Below are 21,787 nucleotides of genomic sequence, written 5' to 3' on the forward strand. Positions count from 1 at the left end.
GGCCTGTTACTTAACATGTGTTCAACATGGGAAAGAAGATGATAATTTTGTGACACTCCTTCTTAGATACACGAATGGTTGGAGAAAAAAGGAGAGAGAGAGATGGAGAGGGATTAGGCTATTTCCACTTCCCTAATGCCATGGCCCTTTAATACAGTTCCTGTGGGTTACGACCCACAGGTTGAGAACTGCTGCCTTAAACCTTTGGTCTAAGAGTTGTCATGGACCACAGGCTGTATCACCTGGGAGCTTGTGAAAATATCAGAATTTTAGGCCCCACCCAACCCTACAGAATCAGTGCATTTTAACAAGATCCCCAGGTGACTGGCGCCTGCATTTCAGCCTGAGAAGCATCGCTTCAAGAAGCACAGGGGGTCAACCACTTAGCAGCTTTCCCTGTTCCTGGCCAGGAAATTAGAAACATCAGCCCACTTGTTTAGACAAACGGATGAGATCTTATTATACATTAATCTATTTTAATTGCTGGTAATCACCACAGTCTGCAGGCAAATTCAACCAATAAGAAAGCATCACATGCTGACGCCTCCTTGCCAGGGAAAATAAAGGCTGCGGGCACAGCGCAGGGGAGCCCCCAGGCGTGCAGCCGCCCTTCTAATGCTCCAAGACACGTCCTCCCCGCAATGCAATGTCACAGACAAAAATAGGAGGCATGATTTAGAGAGGTGATGAGGCAGTGAAGAAAAACATAAATGTAAAACAAAAAGACGCTGTAACAGTAATTTTGAGGTTTTTAAGGAGACAGCAGGGAGAAAGAATATATAGCCACTGTTCTAAAATTTTTCAATCTGCCCCTTCTGGGATGAGTTTCCTGATGTTTATTCATTTATTCATCTAAAGGATATTAACTAACTTCCTGTCATGGACAAGGTCTGTTGTACAGAGAGTTGTGATCATATGAATGAAGAAAAGGGTTAGGCAACGTTAGCCTCCCCCTCGCCCCATCACGGAGGTGACTGAGCTTGGGGGAAGCCTTTGCTATGAAGTCACAGCTGATAACATGTTCTTATTTTGTAATTTTTCTCCAAAAGTTATGGTGCAACTTACAAACTTTTTTTTTTTTGAGACAGAGTGTAGTGTGTCTTGTAGAGTGTAGTGGCATCTTAGTTCACAGCAACTTCAGACTCTTGGGCTCAAGTGATCCTCTAGTCTCAGCCTCCTGAGTAGCTGGGAATATAGGTGCCCGTCACAACGCTAGGCTAGTTTTTGTATTTTTAGTAGAGACCAGGTCTTGCTTTTGCTCCGGCTGGTCTCAAACTCTTGAGCTCAAGCAATCCACTAACCTTGGGCTCTCAGAGTGTTAGGATTACAGATGTGAGCCCAGCCAACTTACACACATTGATGGGGCTAGGATTTGGCAAGAGACTATTTCACATGGAGCCCTGCTCAGTTACCTCTGACTGTGCTGTGGAAAACAAGAGGATACAGGAAAGAGCTGGCTATGGAGAATGGCCACCAAGCACTGTCAGGCTGTCTGGGGGCTGTGTGTACACTCTCTAATTCTTTATGTCTGGGTGGGGCTTAAAATTCAGATATTCTAACAAGCTCCCAGGTGATGCAGCCTGTGGTCCATGACAACACTGAGACCAAAGGCTTAAAAGGAAATAGCCTAATCTCTCTCTCTTTTAGCCACAAGCATTCATGTATCTGAGAAGGAGTGTCACAAAATAATCATCTTCTTTCCCATGTTGAACACATGTAAAATAACAGGCCAAGAGCTCTGGGATGTGTGTCCTGTACTCAGTAGTAGGTGCGTCACATATGTGATCTGCGATACCATTATTTACATCTTCCAAACCAGGACGCTGAAGCTTGTGGACGGCACTGGGACAGCGTTCTACTGGAGGGTCCCCCCTTTACAGTGAGAATTTAAACAATGAAGCCATGGGCCTGGGAGTTAAGCTGGGGCTGACGCCAAGTCCATTACAGACAATTTCTTCATGCTTAATGCGGACTCACTTCTCAGCTAGCTCTCTTTGTGTCTGTCCAGGGACCTCAAATCATTTAAGACATGAGCAGTGATGTTTCTGGGACACCTTTCCCCTGAGCACTCTGAGTAGGTGGCAGGGTCCCAGGTGTGCCTTGGAGGTCAGGGCTGGGCCTGCGTGGCCGTGGGAGCCAGCGGGAACCTCTAAGGCACTTTGAGGTGAGTGGCGTTGAGAGCTTGTTCCTCTTCACCGTGCCGGGGAGGCCCTTCCAGGAATTGCTCCTCTGAGGAGCCAGGCTTGGACTGACACCGTGTTTGTTTATCTAAGACATTTTCACAGCATATTCTCCTTAAACTTGACAGCTTGTTTACAATGGGTTTCTGCTGTAGGGCAGTTTCCAAGTGCTGTCAGCCTCTGAATTACGGCTCTTGCCAGGGCTGCTCAGTACAGCATTTATCTGGGAAGGAGTTATTCTATATTCAGTAACCTATTGCTGCACGTTCTTCACACCTGGCAGAGGGAGAAATGCCTCTCTCCTACCTGCTACTCTGTGTTTTCCAGAGGGCTGGGGGAGGCGGGAAGTTGGGGCATCAGGGAAGCCGGGGGAAGAGGCTGGGCCAGTCTCCCAGAGGCTTGGCTGTGTGTTCTCAGAGGTCACTCCACTCAATCTTCCCCAGACCCACTGCCCCAGAGATTATCAACTATTTCCTCCATTTTCTGTTTAAGAGGAAGGACAAGCAGGGCCGTTAAGTATCTGTTTGATGTTAGACAGCTATTAGGATGTTAAATCTTGGGTTTAAACACAGGGCTCTTGGATCGTCAACATGCACATTGTTTTTTTTTTAGACGGAGTCTCACTCTGTGCCTGGGATAGAGTGCCGTGCTGTCATAGCTCACAGCAACCTCACACTCTTGGGCTCAACTTATCTTCCTGTCTCTCAGTCTCCCAAGTAGCTTGGACTACAGGCACCTGCTACAATGCCTGGCTAATTTTTCTATTTTTAGCAGAGACAGGGTCTTGCGCTCCTGAGCTCAAGTGATCCTCCCGCCCTGGCCTCCCAGAGTGCTGGGATTGCGGGCACGAGCCACGTTGCCCAGCCAACACATGCACTTTTTACTGTGCAGCACTGCCTCCTGGAAATATTTCTGGATGAAGTATATTATCATTCCCCTAAAAGAGCCTAGTCTAGGTACATCTCCTACCTAAACACTGCTTGTATCATGGGAGAGGGAAGAGGGTCCCAATCCATTTTTCTCTCGCCAGTCTTCTTTTTTGTCTTCCATTCTCACCCCTTCTCTACGCCCCACCCCCTTCTTTCCTCCTTGCTAAATGTACGGATCACAGAGCAGGTTTTCAAAAAGGCCTTACATCGGTTCTGAAAGCCCACTTCTAGGCTCACCTCCACTCTTCCTTCAACATAGGAACTCTTCTAAGAAAAACTGTAGACTAGAAAACCTTTATACACGGTAAAAACTTACACTTATTATTTTCCAAAGTACTTTTCCCTGTACACTTTCACTGCCATCTCTCGCACCAGGGGTGTTGGGCGGGATGGGTGTTATCTCCACGTCACAGATGAGGGCAGTAAAGCCCAGAGAAGTGCCATGACTTTCTCGAGGTGGTGCAGCTGACAGCGTTAGATGGTGATAGTTAGACCACTTAATTTCTCATTTCTAACCCCTCTCCTATCATGATAGAAACTTTTGGACCAGCTTCACTGCTTGATTCCCAGTGAACCAAAACACACTTTGGAAGTATGAACTTTTAAAGGAGGCAATGATAGTTTCACTTGGGGGATCATTAGCCCTGGAACAGAATGTCTGAATTAACCAGGAAACTCAAGACAAGTTCTTGGCACCTGAACCTTCCCTGTTTACCAAGGCTCAGTGATACTCCTCCAACTGAGACTGAAATGTGTCCTCTGCCTGAGTGCTCTCACGGGAGGGGAGGCACAGAGCTGGAAGAGCCACAGGATGGGTAAGAGGGAACAGACAGGGTCTGGGGTGAGGGGCGGGGAGGCAGGGGCAGCTTCCACATGCTGACACTGTGCTCCGGGATGTGGGAATGGTACACTTTAGACAGGAAATACATATTGAATAACAATGGAACGTGCTCAGATTAGAAATGAGCAGGCCCAAGAGAGTAATGCCAGGAAGCAGGAGGCCCCGCTTCTGAAAACATTTGAGAGGGTCGTGACGTCCTCCTCTGCAGCTTCCAGAGAGAAGCATAAGAGAGAGATGAAACACTGCACTGTGTGGGTGCTGGCGACTGGTTCCCGAGCAGTCAGCTGACTGCAGGAAGTTAAAAGAATGAAAAAAAATATTAAAAAATTCTGCCTCAAAGAGAGTGGGAACACTTATTGGGAAATGTCCTTTCTTTGGTGGCAGCTTCCCAGCTAAATGAGTGCTTTTGTGGGCAGCAGAGTCAATATTCCAACACATGGAATAATCGCCAGGCGAAGTGCAGCCCCACATCCAACAAGGACGTTAGGCTATGTCAGGAAGAGGAAAAAACCAGCAGGGAGAATTCATGATCTGGGCAGTTGGTGACAGCAGCCGCCGCCGCTGAACGCGTCATTCATAGTATGCTCTAGTCCCCTCAAAGTGAGAAGGAAGCAGACGCCATGCAGAGAAGCAGACGGGTCCTGGGCCACCGGGGGAGGGCGATGGCCAAGGTGTGTGCCTTGGTCTGGGCTTTTTCTTTATTTGATCTGCCTCTCCTAGCCACACACACACACACACACACACACACAGTAACACGCCAACTCGCACGCTCCTGCGGCACGTGAAGTCTGCATCTGCCGGGCAGGGGAGGGGTGCTACAGACAAGAAAGGCTTCTGCCAGTTCCAACCGGCCTGAACCCCCGGCCACGGGCCATACTTACTAGTGTCCAAAAGAGGTAAATAGTGAAGAGTGCGACAGTGAGTGCAATCAGGCCGACGGCTTCGAGCCGACTACTAAAGTGCAGGTGATCCACAGCGCCCCGCAGGCACAGCCAGCCCGAGATGGTGGCCAGGGGAGTGATGAACAAGAAACACACCATGTCTCCAAACAGAGTCCGCTTCTCGTGCTGGGGGCCGGGGTTTCTGAGCCACTGCCAGGGGAAGGGAGACAGAAACAAGAGGGGCAGTTAAATGCCACTGTGGAGGGGACACACATGGCTTGGAGTCGTCTTTGCCTTCCGAATACGGGGAAAGTCACTTCTGACTTGTTCTGAGGAAACAGGAAGGTACCTGTAGCATTAAGGGCTTATCATACCCATGCCCCACCCCTAAGGAAAAATAATTAGAACGTAGTGTCCATGATAATGTACAGTGTCCTTGCTGGAGATACGCTGCTGTTTGTGAAAACAGGGCAACGGCTGCTATTCTGAATGGCCCCAGGCAGAGAGCATGGGGAGATGGCAGGGAGAAGGGGGTGGCAAGACGTGCAGTCAGATGGCCACAGGCTTCCGGGGTTGTGACCCTGGGACGCGTGCAGGGAAGGGCTGACTCAGCAGGCTGTGTTGCTCAGACCCTGTACTTCCCCAGAAAGGTCTGTTTTCGGGGCTGGCTCTTCACAGGCTCCTGAGATTGAGCTCTGAGTCCTTGTAATATTCAGCTGCTTTGTCCAAGGTCTTGGGCCAAAATACCAGTTTGATCAGATAGTTTATGCCAACAATGTGATTTATGATGAAGATCTGTGTTTGCCCTGGGGCTGCAGTCTGCATGGCTGAGGTCAGTCACACAGACACTGAAGGCCCATGTGACTGACTCCAAGAAAAATCCCAGATACTTTCTGGTTGACAGGACTGCATGTGTCGTCACAAATCACTGCTGTAAAATTAGGCATATTTATAAGACTCCACGGGGAAAGGACACCTGGAAGTTTGTCTCTGGTATCTCCTGGACCTTGTCCCATGTACCTTTCCCTTCGTTGCTTTTAATCTATATACTTTTGCTATAATAAACCATAATCATGAGTATAACAGTTGCTCTGAGGTCATGAGTCCTAGTGAATCACTAAGCCTGGGGTAGTCTCGGGGACCCTTGGCCCAGATTAAGACTCACCTGATTCCATGAACTCAATTAATGCCTCTTTTTTTGGCTTTTAGGACCCTGAACCTCCCTACTTACTACTATCTTGTTTGTGCTACCTTATATATATATATATTTGAGACAGAGTCTTACTTTGTTGCCCTCAGTAGAGTACTGCGGCATCACAGCTCACAGCAACCTCAAGCTCTTGGGCTGAAGGGATTCTCTTGCCTCAGTCCTCAGCCTCCTGAGTAGCTGGAACTACAGGTGCCTGCCTGCCACAATGCCTGGCTATTTTTAAAGATGGGGTCTTCTCTTGCTCAGGCTGATCTAGAACCCGTGAGCTCAATCCACCTGCTTCAGCCTCCCAGAGTGCTAGGATTACAGGCATGAGCCACTGTGTCCGGCCCTGTGCTACCATCCTGACTGAGCAAATTCCCAAAGGATGGGGAAAATCTCATGCTTATTGGAGACTAAAGATGATAATTCCTACGGGAAGGAAAACAGGGCTGTCATCCTCCAATGTGGGTCACTGAATGGCTGCTGAAATGCCCTCCACAGTCCATTCTGCGGTGGATGACAGTGGAAGGCAGGCTTACACTCTGTGTCCGTTCACACAGGTAACAAGGCCTGGTGGCATTTCTCCAGGTAACCTGACAGTCCCACTGCCTCGTACCACGCAGCAACAACACAGGCCAACAGTCTGGGGAAGGAGCAGGGTCAAACACAGATCATGGGGTTGGGGTAGGGCAAGACACTGGCTGGCCCTGTCTTTCCTCTTGTCCCCATCAACAAACAGGGGCCTAGCATTGTCTGTCTGCTGACGCCTGCCTGGCAGTGCCGTGGGCTGTGGAAGAGACAGCCTGGGGGGCCAAGGCAGCAACTCCTACAAAACCCTATAGGAGAGGCAGAGCGGGTGTGGCTGACTGGACAGGGGAGGGAGGGCATGTTCTAGATGGAAGGGTGGAATAGAAAAGCCACACAGACGACAGGCAAGCTGAAGAAGAGCAGGGCAAGGCCTGGAAAACCCTTGAGGAGTGAGCAGGGACACACGAAGGGAAGGGCGCAGAGGACAGTTTCCTGGAAAGTGCCATCCTCACATGTCTGCTTGAATCCTGGCCATAGCACCTTCCAGGGATAACCCACCTTCAAAATGGGCTGAGATGCTGAATGAAGTCAATGTCAACTCAAAAGTGGACATAAATAAACATTAAAACGCAGATAACAGGGAGTTTACAGTAGAGCCTTATTAAATTTAATATAAATACTGAAATAATCAAGTTCGGATGTTATTAACGCTGCCACATGTGTTGTCACCTACCTCAGATGCCTCAGAAGTTTCAAAAAACTCCCACAGTTTGTATTAATGAACATGTTCTTTCCTAAATCCTGGGCATATCACTGTGAAGCTCAGAGTATAAAGAGGGCATTACTGTCCCAACCGGAAAGTCTCTGAGAGGTTAAATGATGGTTCCAGGTGATGCAGAGGCTGGACTGAGAAGAGGATTATCACGTAGCTGCTCTTATTCAGACGTGTTACCCATAAAACATTTGAAAATTCAAATTGCAGGTTTGGTGCCTGTAGCTCAAGCGGCTAAGGCGCCAGCCACGTACACCAGAGCTGGCAGGTTCGAATCCAGCCCAGGCCCGCCAAACAACAATGACAACTACAACCAAAAAATAGCTGGGTGGTGTGGTGGGCGCCTGTGGTCTCAGCTACTTGGGTGGCTAAGGTAAAAGAATTGCTTAAACCTAGGAGGGGAGGCTGCTGTGACCTGTGATGCTACGGCACTCTACCCAGGGCGACAGCTTTTTTTCTCAAAAAAAAAAAAAAAAAAAGAAAAAAAGAAAGAAAGAAATAAAGAAAATTAAAATTGCAGGACTTTCAAAACATCCAGATTCTTTTTTTTTAAGAGACAGAGTCTCAATTTATCACCCTCAGTAGAGTGCCCTGGCGTCACACAGCTCACAGCAACCTCCAACTCCTGGGCTTAGGTGATTCTTTTGCCTCAGCCTCCTGAGTAGCTGGAACTACAGGCACCTGCCACAACGCCTGGCTATTTTTTTGTTGCAGTTTGACTGGGGCGGGGTTTGAGCCTACCATCCTTGGTATATGGGGCCGGCGCCCTACCCACTGAGCCACAGGTGCCGCCCAACATCCAGATTCTTAAACAATGGTTCCCAAATTGTAGCAACTCAATCCTCCTTGTATAATAGTTTGGATTTTCTCTGGGAGCAGACAAGAAGTTCCCTTCTGGACACAGCAGCCCTCAGTACATCTGCCAGAGACGTGCAATGCCAGGCTGACCTCAAGGGCTAAGACTTCCCTCCCTTGCTTTTGCTTGGGAATTCTGGATGCATTTTATTAAAACTAATTTAGTGCTTTATTTATCCGTGTGGCTCCTGGCATTACCCAAAGAAATGATTCAGATATGGAAAGATGTCATTATGAATCACTATTTATCTCTGTCCTGTGCAAAATAAACGGGTGAAGACAAACCAGGAACCACAATCGCTTATTCCCAGTTTTCTGGCTTTTCTTGGATCTTCTGTATTCCTGAAATTTTTCTAGGCAATTCTATATGTCCACGATCACCCAATAACATGCTTTCTGTACCTTATTAACACTTTTTTTGGGGAGGGAGCTCAGCTTATTCTTTGTGTTTTCTGCTGCTGGTCATACTTAAATACGGAGTTCTTTACACGGCTACTAATATGTTGAAATGTTGGGTCCTCTTCAAAACCCCAGGTCACTTACTCCTAAGCAGGTGCAAGCGTGAGAGCAGGACCAGTGGCAATCATCAGTTACTGAGAATAAAAACTGCCCTTGGCCCCTTGGCCACAGTCAGAGCTACTGAGTGTCCAGATCCATCAACACAGAATATTTACACAAGCAGAGTTTACAACAGATAATCTGATTATAGCTTAGCTTTCCAGCAAAGCTCAGCTATAGACAATGGTATTGTCTAACTAAATTATGGAATTTACTTAAAATGCAATATCATATAGTAATTTCAAATGAAAAAGAACATTGTATATTTATTGATGTGATATACTATTAAGAAGAAAAAAATTCTATTGGACAGAATGTGTAGTATGATCTTGTATATGTAATGATCTATTTACACAGATATAAACATTCACATTTACTAGACATAGACAAAGACCAGAGGGATACTGGGCAAAACAGTGGCTAGTCTTTTAGTCTTTTTTTTTTTTTGAGACAGAGCCTCATTTTGTCACCCTCAGTAGAATGCCCTGGTGTCATAGCTCACAGCAACCTCAAACTCGTGGGCTCAAGAGATCTTCTTGCCTCAGCCTCCAGAGTAGCTGGAGGCATCCGCCACAATGCCTGGCTATTTTTAGAGATGGAATCTCGTTCTTGCCTAGGCTGGTCTCCAAACCCTGTGCTCAAGCAATCCACTGGCATAGGCCTCCCAGCATGCTAGGATTACAGAAGTGAGCTACCACACGCAGCCCAATAGCTGGTCTTGGTGATGGGGTGTGGGTGGCTTAAATTTTTGTGTTATTTTCTTATTTCTCTAAAATGAATGTGGATTACTTGTGTACCAAATATACAGAGAGAGAGAGAAACACACAGAGCGAGAGAGGGACGGCAAGGCGGGCAAAGAGGCAGGTGTCCAGCGAGGGCACAGCAAACTGAAGCAGCGAAAGACTCAGTGCTAGCAGCTTGGAGTTTTTTATGCATTATCTCACTGAGTCCTGCCAACAACCCTGCGTGGTCGATGCTAACAGTATCCCCATTTCATAGATGCAGACACCGCTGAGCAGGGAGTAACTCACCTAAGCACAGACAGCAAGTGGGTGCCAGAGGGGAGATTCAGATCAGCCTTCCTTTTCTGTTCCTTGGTTTCCAATTAATATTTTCCTTTTGCACTGAAGAGCATTTGTGTGTGTGTATATATGCAAGTGCTTTTGTAGATTTTCAGCTAGGTGGGACGTGGCTAAGTCCTGCTATTTTATTGGGTACATCTGGTAACTGAATGTTTGGTTCGCTGGCCAGGATATTCTCATGGCATTTCTATAAAATTTTCTTAGGCTGCTGTTCTGTTAAATATTAATTCTTTTACCAAACCACAATGAAGTCTAATTTTGGTCTGTTTCATCTCAGCTACATTATGCATTTTGGCTTAATTCACAATAGACAAAAGGTTGGTCTCCTCAATTACTGTTCTATTACATTTCTGGCTCTAATAATGTCTTCTGCCTTTCTTATTAGTTCTATTTATTATATGCGGAGTATTATCCCTGTTCCACAGTCGTATCCTTATCTCCTAAGCATTTAATAAAGAGCAGGCAGAGGCAGAAGGCAGACGAGTTTGTGTGTCCGTCTTCCCAGTGGAGCTGATCTTTATACCACTGGCATCTGGCACCGTGCTGGCCACACGGATGAGAGCCTCAGCCGTACTATGTGCCAGGCACTGAGTATCTGCTACATGGGACAATTCATTTACTTCTCCTCAATAACCTTTGAAAGACATATCATTATCATCACTGCCCTTTTACAGATAGAGGAAAATGAGGCACAGAGAAACAGAGTGACTTGTCCAAGACTGGCCGTGGCTTTGCTCCTGACCGCTCTGCCCTATCCACAGTCTTAGTACAACACGGGGTCAGAGAGGGGGAGGAGGGTGATTGTACTTTAACTGTGCTTATCAGTGCAAGAAGAAACACTTATTTATCATGGTTCCCTGGGTGCGAGATACCAATTAATTTGTCCTGTCATTTGTAACAGCTTTTGCACCTAAAATATCATTTTCGAGGAGTCTTTAGTTTGACCTAGTCCTCAGCTTCTACTTGTGGTTAATTGTATTTTGAAAGCCAAGGTCAGTGATGGAGAATACAATTTGTGTGGCATTTCCACCGGGTAGGCCCACCTGTACGGCTGCCAGGGGCTCTGTGGGCAGCCCAGGGAGGAACTCTTCCCATCTCTGTTCTCTGGTTCCCTCAGAAACACAAAGCAGACAGGTCACGCTGATGAACTGCCTATTTTTCTGCCGAGATCACATTCTAATCACCAACTCCTTTCTGAACCATGAGGGTGATCTATTCTTGGAAGTACAACAAGTAAACAAACCAGAAACCCTACTGTAATCAGCGCGGTAGGGCCTGAGATGGGGAACCAAAGTGGCATTCTCTCACTAGTGGCACCTGTCATTTGCTGGCTATAAATGTACATCCAAGGTGAGCCAGGCACCGGCAGCTACTTCCAAGGTGGGTTAACTGTGGGTTTGCATCTAATGACAGTGTCAATATGTTAAATCCCTTACTGGTGTGGGGGACAGGGAGTATGGTGCTATAGAACATCAGGTGCAGCCTCCCAGGCTCTGAATTAATCAGCTTAAACCCCAAGGTAGACAGGACACCGTGCAGGTCAGTTTGTACTAGAACCAGATTACATTCTGGTGACTAATAGCTCTGATTGATTACAACCTTCCCCATGAATGTCTTTAATGAGAAACCATCATGAGAATGAAAGAAACTGATAGAAGGGAAACCATAACAGATTTATGGAGCCAAAAGGAAAAAACAGAGAAGGCCTGGTCCACAACGTTCACACCCTGGGTTCATCCGTCAGACTGTCTCCTGTTCACCCGATACTTGGCAGGCTTATTAACTAAGCACTGTCCTTCTGGGGATGGGTCTTGTTCTGGGCACTCAACACATTCCAGACTAAATTATCTCCTTGTCTGGGGAGCTGAGATGTTACAGGGGCAGTATCCTGATCACAGGTAAGTGACAGGCCCCTTGTATGAAGGTGAAACCTGAAAACCATGCTTTTCAGTTAACTTGGAACAAAGCAGAGAAAAAAAAACCATCAAACTCCTACCAGTGTTTTAAATCTCTGAACCCGAAAGCCTGTCATGAGTTTCCAGGACAGCTGACATGGCACTGAAGGAAATTCTGACTCCAGGGGACCGGGGGAGAAGCTTGCTTCTGATATCCACCACCAAACCAGGCTTGCAGCCATGCACAGCAAACAAGAACTTCATGGAGGGCTTGCTCATCCCTGGCCTCTCCCCAAGCTCTAGAAGCACACGTTCGACAACCCACTCGACATCTCTGCTTAGTGACTAATAGGCAACTCAACCTTTGTCCAGAACAGAACCCTCGATAGCATGTCCCTCATTATCCTTTATTTCCCAAGTCTTCTCCTTATCAGTAACTGACAATACCACCCACCCCGTTGCTCACATCCTGTTTCCGTTCTGTCCTTCCCCATACATCTAACCCTTCTGCAGATCCTACCAGCACCACCTTCAACACCCCTCTCGAGTCTGTCCGGGGCTCCTTACCCCACGGCTGCCCTCCCTGTCCGGGTCACCATCACCTCCTCCCTGGTTCCACTCTGGGCACCATACAGGACTATCCCAAAACAACAGTCAGAGTGAACGTGTAGAAATACAAATGAGATCGTGTTGCTTCTCTGCTCAAAATTCTTTATTTATTAAGAATGAAGTCCAACTTTACCTGGGATGACCAGTCCTGACCTCATCTTTTCTTACCAGCCTGACCATGTCTCCTACTATCTCTCTTCTTCACCTTTTACACGTGGCTGTCCCTATATGGGGGACAGGCTTTGCCCATCCGTATTCCCCCCCCAGCTGGCTTCTCGTTTAGGTCTCCATTCAAATGGCCCCTTCACATTGGAAACACACTTGCCCCTGTGAGCACCGGCTGGCTGTATTTTCCATGGCGCACACTACGCTCTCTGTAACAATGTTCAGTTGTCTATTTACATGTTCATTTATTCCTGCCCACGTCAGTGAAAACTCGGGATGCCAGGGACCTCACTTTTGTTTTTTTCTTGTATGTCTTGATCTAAGAGCAGTGCCAGGATACAGTATATGCTCAATGAAAACAAATGAATAAACCATCTGAGATGGCAGCAGCCCTGGCCAGAAAGGATTTTACATTATTAGTCAGACTAGTTAAATTGATTAGAAAGGACAAACTTTCTGTTGGTCTTTAAACATTAAGTCAAATTCATTGCCTTTAAGACTAGAGCTGGCATACTTATGTATTGCTCTTTTTTAGGCTTCCAAGAGAAGTATCTACACATTGCTTTGTCGCTACAAGATGAAAATCCTGTAGATTCTAGCCAAGCTTCTTTCCTCAGATACAAATACCTGGGGAGGGCCATCTATTTTTTCCCATAGGTCATGACATAGAATGAGAAGTCCAGTAAATTATTCAAGATCCTTTGTGTTGTTTTAGCCACAATTATAATTTTTTTTTTCTGGAAGAAAACCAACCTGACATAATTGAGAAAAGTACACTACCAAATGTTGATTTAAAACTTTTACGACTTTTGGCTCGGCACCCGTAGCACGGTGGTTATGGCGCCAGCCACATACACTGAGGGTGGCAGAATCCGGCCTGGGCCAGCTAAACCACAATGGTGGGAGCCTGTAGTCAAAGCTACTTGGGAGGCTGAGGCAAGAGAATCGCTTAAGCCCAAGAGTTTGAGGTTGCTGTGAGCTGTGACGCCACAGCACTCTACTGAGGGCGACATAGACTCTGTCTCCAAAAAAAAAAAATTACAATTTTAATTCAACCAAAAATACATACCAAGCGCTTATTAGGTGCCAAATATTTTTTACTGAATTTAATAACACCAGGTTTTGTCCTTATTCTATTTTGGATAGGACATTAAGGCTTGCTGATGTTCAAAGTTACATGGTGGAGGAGCCAGGATTTGACACTTCCAGCCTAATCCTCATTCTGCTCTTTGCTTCCGTTTGCTCTTGCACTATAGAACTTTCTTTCTTTCTTTTTTTTTTTTTGGAGACAGAATCTCACTCTGTGGCCCTGGGTAGAGTGCCATGGTGTCATCACAGCTCACAGCAACCTCAAACTCTTGAGGTCAAGTGATCCTCCTGCCTCACCTTCCCGAGTAGCTGGGACTACAGGTGCCAGCTATAACACCCAACTAATTTTTTTCATTTTTAGTAGAGATAGTGTGGCCCCTGCTCAGGCTGGTTTTGAACTCCTGAGCTCAAGTAATACACCTACCTTGCCTCGGCCTCCCAGAGTGCTAGGATTACAGGCATGAGCCACCATGCCTGGCTCACACTATGTAAAATCTTGATCTGAATTTTTGCTCACAACTGCAATGGATAAAGTTGGAGAAGCAGCACCGTGAACGGCACAAATCATGGGCTGCGGGACACTGCTTCTAGTTGCCCTTCATTCTGGTTACCCTAAGTGAGTGACCTTTATCAAGTTTTTTGCCTCTCAAGGGGAGCAAAAGATGAGAGTTTCCCTCAATGGAGAGAGGATGGTGCAGCTTTGATGTCAAGGCACCTCTCTAGTCATCAGAGTGACACTATAGAACTCTTACCTTCCCACTGTTGTTCAAAACATCAGGCTCACCTCAAGAGTGTACACATAGCCTTCAGGCTGACCTTCTGAGTGCCAGGCTTGTATGTCCAGCCGCTAACCTGGTATTTCTCCATTTGTGCAATAACTGTCTCACCCTTTACAAGGTTTATGATGGGACACGGGCGCCACCGTCCATTACCCCAGCACGCCCACAGACTGATGCCTTTCTTGGGGTGGCCCACGCCAGCTGTGGCAGCCAACACCAGCACCTGGTGTCTCTTGTGAACAACCTCAGCACCACCCTTGTTTCTCCCTCTCACTATTTCGCTGCCCTCTATTCTTGGTCTATCAGCAAATCCTGCCGGTTCTTCCAGAAGACACCTTGAATACAGTCACTCACTCTGAGTCTCTAGTGCTATGACTCTTTTCCAAGCCCTCCTCATCTTTTACCTAAAGGGTAAAAGGTAAAAGAAGGCTACCGTGCAGATCCTCCTTGCATGCTTGCCTTTCCATTCCTGTTATCCTAGAATCCAGTTTCTATAAAGCAGCCAGACCATGCCACTTCTCTGGGTTAAAGTTTCCTGGTGACTCCCCGTCACGCTCAGTCCAACACCTCACCATGCCTACAAAGCCTGCATGGTTTAGCCCCGGAGTTTACGCCCTGCAGTCCATGGGTAGCATTCACAGGATCTGTGATTTTAGATAGAAAAAAAATCACTTCATTTTTACACCCTTTAATTGAAATATAATGTTCCACTGAATCATGCATGAAATCTTAGCGGCATTAGCAGTGTTTGTGACTTTGTCACCAATATTTTATATTACATTACTACTGTTGTAGATATCTTGAAATATTACTACTTCAAAGTTGGTTATTAGATCTGCTAAAAAAAGTTAATAAAGAAGTATTTACATTTTATATTACAGTTTTGTCTTGTGAATATTTTGATAGTTGTGTTTTAGCATAATTGGCTCCCTTTGTATCACTATGTATTTTATTTTATCTAATTAAACACATGATTCTGGGCCAGGTACAATGGCTCATGCCTTTAATTCTAGCACTTTGGAAGGCCAAGGCAGGAAGATCCCTTGAGTTCAAGTGTTGTCAATGTAGCAAGGGCCCGTCTCTATAAAACATAAACAAATTGTTTGTAGTCCCAGCTACTCAGGAAGCTGAGGCAGGAGGATTGCTTGAACCCAGGAGTTCAAGGTCACAGTGAGCTATGATTGTGCTACTACTGCATTCCAGCCTGGGTAGCAGACCAAAACACTGTCTCTCTAAAACAAAAAACAAAAAGTCCACAAACAACATGATACAATTCTCAGAAAGGACACCACAGGCTTTGATATTGCCAGAGGGTCCACAAGAGAAAAGCTAAAGCACCTCAAATCCAGCTCCTCTGATCTCTCACACAATGCTCCTCTGCAGCGCCTCTTCCTGTTTCAGAAATATCAAACTAAATTCCTGCCTCAGAGCCCTCACAGTGGCTGTTCCCTCTGCCTGGAACTCTTCTACTGGGGCTGGATGTCACTTCACAGAGATGGACCTTTACAAACCACCATGCACATGCCCTCACCCCAGCCATTCTTTACCACGACTTGCTTATTCCTTTGTAAGTCTTACTGCTGTCAGAAATAGTCTAGTTTTTTGTTCACTTGTTCATTCTGTGCCTTCCTCCCTGGCACGTAAGCTCTATAAGTCCATGAGATTCTCCCGTCCTGTCCACAGCTACATTGTCATTTCCTAAAAATAATTTGTGCTTGATAAATGTTAGCTGAAGAAATTAATCCTTACCCTTAGAGAGTTGCTTTGCATAGAATTCAGCTGATGCAACTGAAAATACATTCAGACATACACAGGACCGTTCAGCTGGACTCTTCCCATCGAATACAGTAAATTTTGGCCACTCATGCATGCATAGCAGCTACTCTGGCAGCCACAGTTGTGATTTGGCTAAAGCCGAAGTCATAGTCAAGGACACCCAGGAGATTTGTTATTCTCCCCGGAAGACTCAGGCCAACAGGCCAATTAATGGGCTATAATGCTCCATAAATACTCCATGTCTAGGACATTATAATTTGGCTCTGACATAATTTAAACAAATGCTATGTACACTCACACCAATGGTTTGAAATTTTCCAAAGATGAGATTAGCAGCAGAGCAGGATTAGATGGCAAAATAATTTTATTTATTTAATTTATTTATTTATTTTGGCCAGGGCTGGATTTGAACCCGCCACCTCCGGCATATGGGGCCGGTGCCCTACTCCATTGAGCCACAGCTGCCACCAGCGAAATAATTTTATATGTTTACTTGAGACTTCAGTTATAAGCAGAATGGGGATCATCTCCCTCTCTAACAACTTTGGAAGATCACTGTATGGAAGTGACCACAGGCAAAGAGAGATTGCCTGTCTTAAATATGAGCAGATTCTGCAGAATTATGTGGCATATGTGATAAATATAAAGTCAGAAGCATAAGAAGAGTTTAATAACCAACCAAGGATGGAGAGCAAGGACATAGAAATTTCCAGAAGGAATTGATAAAATGCACAGTGCCAAAAGTAGAAATCACTTGCTTTGGGAAATAATGGAGTCCTTGAATAGTCTTTTATAAACATGGATAGCAGCTCCCATTCCTCTGATCCTTGTTCATTTTGGCTATTACTGACCTCTAACCCCACAGGCCACAAGCTTCCTGGAGCCTTGCTCTGCCAGCTGCCAGAGCCCTGGTTTCTGGATGTTTGAATAATTAATTACCCCCCGGAGTCTGGGGTCACAGGTACCAGGACAGTGCACCAACTGGAGCACTGGACAAAAGCTGAGAACATGATGAACAACACGAGTAAGAAGAATAAATTCCTATCTCCATAACCGGAGCTGTTTAGGGAAATAGAGAGGGAGACATCAAATTCAAAACCAGATGTTCAAAACGGGACCACACTTAAAAATCTCTGTCCCTCAGCATGAGAGTAAGAAAACTATCCACGCACAGAGTGGTGCAGAGATGTCAGTGAAACACAACACGTGTGTAAACACAACACGTGTGTAAACACAACACGTGTGTAAATGACAGAACTGACTTGCTCCCAAAGTAAACAAGAAGGGGAACACTTCGAAAGAGGAGAAAATTTCTTTTACGTGAAAGGACCATGAGAATAGAGGAGCTTTTAGAGTCACGGTCCCTACAATCCAATTTTTGCTACCACAAAAGGGTCTCCGCTATTTAGGGGGCCTGGCGGACCTTGCTGACAATAGCCACTTCCCAGCACGAAAGGATCTAGAATCTTTCAGGGCTCCACTTGTGACAGTGGCTTCAGTTTGAGAGCCACACTGCTGGTGGTACCTCCTTATTTTAGTTCAAAACTCTCTATCCTCTAATTTTAAAGGCAGCCCTCCATCATTCTGGTAATTTGGAACAGGCTACACATTTCATGGTCACATTGTCTAAGCTGCTTGTGATTTTCAAGATTTCAGGCCTGGTCCTCGTCAGCCTCCTCTCATCCAGGTTAAAGAGTCTCTCATTCTGTCCAGGCATCCACTCTCTGTTCAGGATGTCCTTCACTGGGCCTGCTACACGGAAGACCAGATGCAGACATGCCACAGCCCTATGTGATGGGAGGGCTATGTTGTCTGCTTGACAGCGTTGCCCTTCTTGATTATGCTCAGTGTTTGTAGCTCATTTTGCTGCAAAACTCTTCAGAGTTGTCTTCAGAGAAGACCTTAAGAGATAAGGAGCAACAGCTCAAATGACACAAGTCATGACATCAGGGACTGGATTTACAGAAGGACAAGATGATCAGGGGGACAGACACAGTTGCTATTTGTGGGAAAGCTCTGCTCCAACTGGGAGACATAGATACACTTTCAGCTTGAGTGATCCTGAGACACACGGCCCCCAAGTGTCTCCATGGCGGGACCAAGCCTACCGTGGAAGAATTCAAGTTAATAACTAGCCCAGTCTCTATATATGTACATGACTGAATCACTGGCTCTCCCTTTAAGACTAGCAAATTGTAATCACTGTTGGATCCAGAGAACTATAATGTAGCCTACTCATGAAAGAGGAGATTTAAAGTGAAGTTGAGAGCTTCTCTTTTCATATTCGAGACAGTTTAAGGGCACAGGAGACACTTTTGGAAAACCTCTGTGCTTCCTCGTAGTTTATGTAACTGTCTTTCTAGATCAGGAGTCTTTGACTTGGGGTGGAAGGCTTCAGAAAACCTGCAACCTCTTTGAAACTGCTTTTAAACACTGGAAGTCTTTCCATTTCAGGGTAGAGAGGTCAAGCTTTTATCAGATTCTCAAACATGTCTGTGGCCCAGGAAGGGGTGAGAACACTGCTCTGGAAGTTTTCCCTAGTCTGTCTGAACACGTGTCTTGGTCCAGTCTGATTTTCTCAAGATCGCTAAATTTAAAAATATGGCCAGTAGGATTAGACTGTCTTCTGAGAATCATCATTTTTCCCTTAAACCTTGACAATTCCCTCCTTCCAAAAAAAAATTAAAAAATCAACTTATGGCACAAAATGGGAGATTAAAAAAACTTAAATGCATAGTTTTGAACGACGTACGTCATCAGAATCAAGAAAGCAACTGAATTGAATTAGTGGGCCCGAAAGGAAGAAAAGGGCTTTTACTGAGTAGAGATGGCAAAAATTCAGGTAATATTAAAAAAATCAATGTACAAGCGATTTCCATAAAATAAGAGAGCAGAAAATGAACAGGGTTTCATCATATGAACTGTGACAGGGAGAAAGCCAAACTTTAAGAGGGGATGAAATCACTGACATCTCTGTGCCACTTTCCCCTTTCTTGAGTGGAGCTGGTGGGTGAACCCACAAACAGGAGGGCGAGGTAGTACCTAGAACAGGGGCACAGGGTAGGACCTTGGGAAATGACAGCTAGTAGTAGCGGTGGTGGCGGAAGTTGAGAAGGAATCAGAAATAGAAGGTATGGATATAGCAAGGTAGATACAAATATGCTTTCTATAGAATCTTAGATTGGACCTTGAAAATATGGTAGAACCTCTGTAAGTTGACCACCCAAGGGACTGTAAGCAACTGGCCAGCATACGAGGTGGCCACCATAAGGAACTAGGCCTACCGTACGGATACATGTGGTACACGTTTGGGCTATGAAAATTAGGTCAACTCCTGTGGCTCAAGGAGTAGGGCGTCAGCCCCATATGCCGGAGGTGGCGGGTTCAAACCCAGCCCTGGCCAGAACTGCAAAAAAAAAAAAAAAAGGAATTTGAAAATTAGGTCAACTTCAGGAGGGGGTCAGTGCAGGGAGGTGGTCAACTATGGAGGTTCTATGGTGTCATGCTGAGTGAAGGAAGGCAATTGCAAAGCACAACATGCTGGAGGGTTCCATTTGTAGGAAATGTCCATTGCACACGATTGCACAGAGATTGAAGGTAGATTAGTGGCCGCCTAGGGCAGAAGGCGGGGTGCAGGGAGGCAAGACTGCACAGCGACAGCTGTGTCCACGGTTTCTTTTTGGGGTGACGAGATGTTCTAAAATGGATTGTGCTGATGGTTATGCAGCTCTGTGAAAATACTAACTGCCACTGAGTTGCACACTTCAAACTGTGACTTACATGGTGTATGAATTATATTTCAATAAAGCTGTTCAAAAAAAAAAAAAATTCGAGGCTGGAAAACCCCTTAGTTAAAAAGAATCTGAACTATCTGGTGGATTTCCCTAAAGAAACCCTCCCTCTCGCACAAAGTCCCTTTCCTGGTGCTGCTCCACATCTTCATCTAACAGGGTGATTTTTCAGATACATATCAGGCGTGTCTTACAAACAGCTGAAAATGTGTATGCTTTGATGAATGAGTAACTTCTGGGTCTCCACATTAAAGTCATCGATTTTAAGCAGATGAGCCAGTGTACAGAGAAATATCAGAGCCATTTATGACTTCCATCTCTCAGGATGCCTTTTCTCCCATCATCTACTACCAACATAATGCAAAGAGTGAGCCTTTGGACGTGGCTGAATTGTTAGGAAGGGTTGCATTATTTTGTAGATGGTGAATATTTTCCTTTCATCTCTCAATTTCTGCTTTTACTGACTCTTCCCCAATATAAACCCTTAAATGCCTATAAATTCTATTTTACAACTTTCCTGCTGCTTCTGCTTGCCAGCTTTTCATATAAGCTATATTAGCCATTTTCCCTCCGTGCCCTGCAAGACTTTGAACCTATTTATTCCAACTTTCTGTTTCTAACAGCATCGTTGGAGGTGAAGAAATGATAAAAGAATGAGTAGGAAATATTTCATTTTCTTCTTGTAATCTGGCCTTCGCCTTCACAAATGGATCTTTATACATTTTCACAAGCAGTGCCTCTAAGAATTAAACGTGTTTTTAATATTCCAAACGACCAGCTTCCCCCCCACCCCATCGTATTTCCCAAGCACCAGGTAACTTTCTTCTTCTACATCCGTCACCGTGTAAATCTATCCCTCAAACTCTGTAATAATGGACTGCAAAGAAACAGTTTTATCCCAAACAATCTCACAGGGTTTCTCTCTCTCCAAGATTGAAGGTACATTTGATGGGAAATGGAGGAGGAAGGCAGGGCATGAAGACCAACAGAATTTTTTTCTTATCGTTCCCCAAATCTGCTGCACCTGCACCACCAGTCAAAAAACATGAAGCCAAGCACAGAGGCAATGATACAAACAAGTCAAGAGAAAAACCAGCGTTTTCCTCCAAGGGTTGCAAAACAAGGTTTACCAACCTGAATTACCTCAATGATGGTCTTTAAAGAAATTTGTCTAACAAGCACGTACGGCCACATTGAGTGATTAACCTTCACAGCCATTGAAAGGAGGGACAAAGCTCTTAACAATTCTGAGTTTACTAGGTTTTCTAATTACATCTTTCCCCTAGGAGAAATCTCAGAGGAAATTGGTGACATAATGAGTCAGTAAAATGAAAACTCAAATGCAGAGAAAGAATAACCAGATGAGAAGAAAAAAGAAGGTTATGTGGAGCCCCTTGGAAATGAGGAATGATTTTTCTGGCTTCTGATAGGGTGTTGTAGCCAAAAGCTTTTTTTCCCAGCTAGACTAGAGTACAAAGAGACGCAGAGAGGAAATGCCTCTCTACTGTCCCAGAATTCAATCGGGCACAGCTCCAGATGGTGTTTTTTTTTTTAATAGATTTTATTTCTTAGAGTAGTTTTTGGTTCACAACAAAATTCAATGGCAAATAGAGAGTTCCCGTATGTCCCTGTCTCCCCCAACCCAAACAGCCTCCTCTACTATCAACAGTTCACATCAGAAGGGTGTACGTGGGCTGAATCTATACTGACAAGTCATTATCACCCAAAAGTCCACAGCTCCCATCAGCGTTAACTCTCAGTGCTGCATCTTCTATGGGTTTAGACCAGTGATTTTCAACGGGTGTGCTGTGGCACACTGGTGTGCCATGAGAGGATCTTAGGTGTGCCTCCAACATTTTTTAAAG

The 21,787-nt window shown here is 45.4% G+C and overlaps 1 protein-coding gene across 3 annotated transcripts in view; it reads right to left on the minus strand.

The window, feature by feature from the left end:
* The window catches only part of MARCHF3 (membrane associated ring-CH-type finger 3), a 150,836-nt gene that overhangs the window by 2,908 nt on the left and 126,141 nt on the right, over positions 1–21,787 (minus strand). For all 3 annotated transcript variants that reach the window (XM_053566087.1, XM_053566089.1, XM_053566088.1), the window contains exon 4: positions 4,832–5,041. In XM_053566087.1, the coding sequence (XP_053422062.1) occupies positions 4,832–5,041 (210 nt within the window). The remainder of the gene's footprint in view (positions 1–4,831; positions 5,042–21,787) is intronic.

The sequence above is a fragment of the Nycticebus coucang genome, chromosome 17, assembly GCF_027406575.1.
Source record: "Nycticebus coucang isolate mNycCou1 chromosome 17, mNycCou1.pri, whole genome shotgun sequence".
Lineage (NCBI taxonomy): Eukaryota > Metazoa > Chordata > Mammalia > Primates > Lorisidae > Nycticebus > Nycticebus coucang.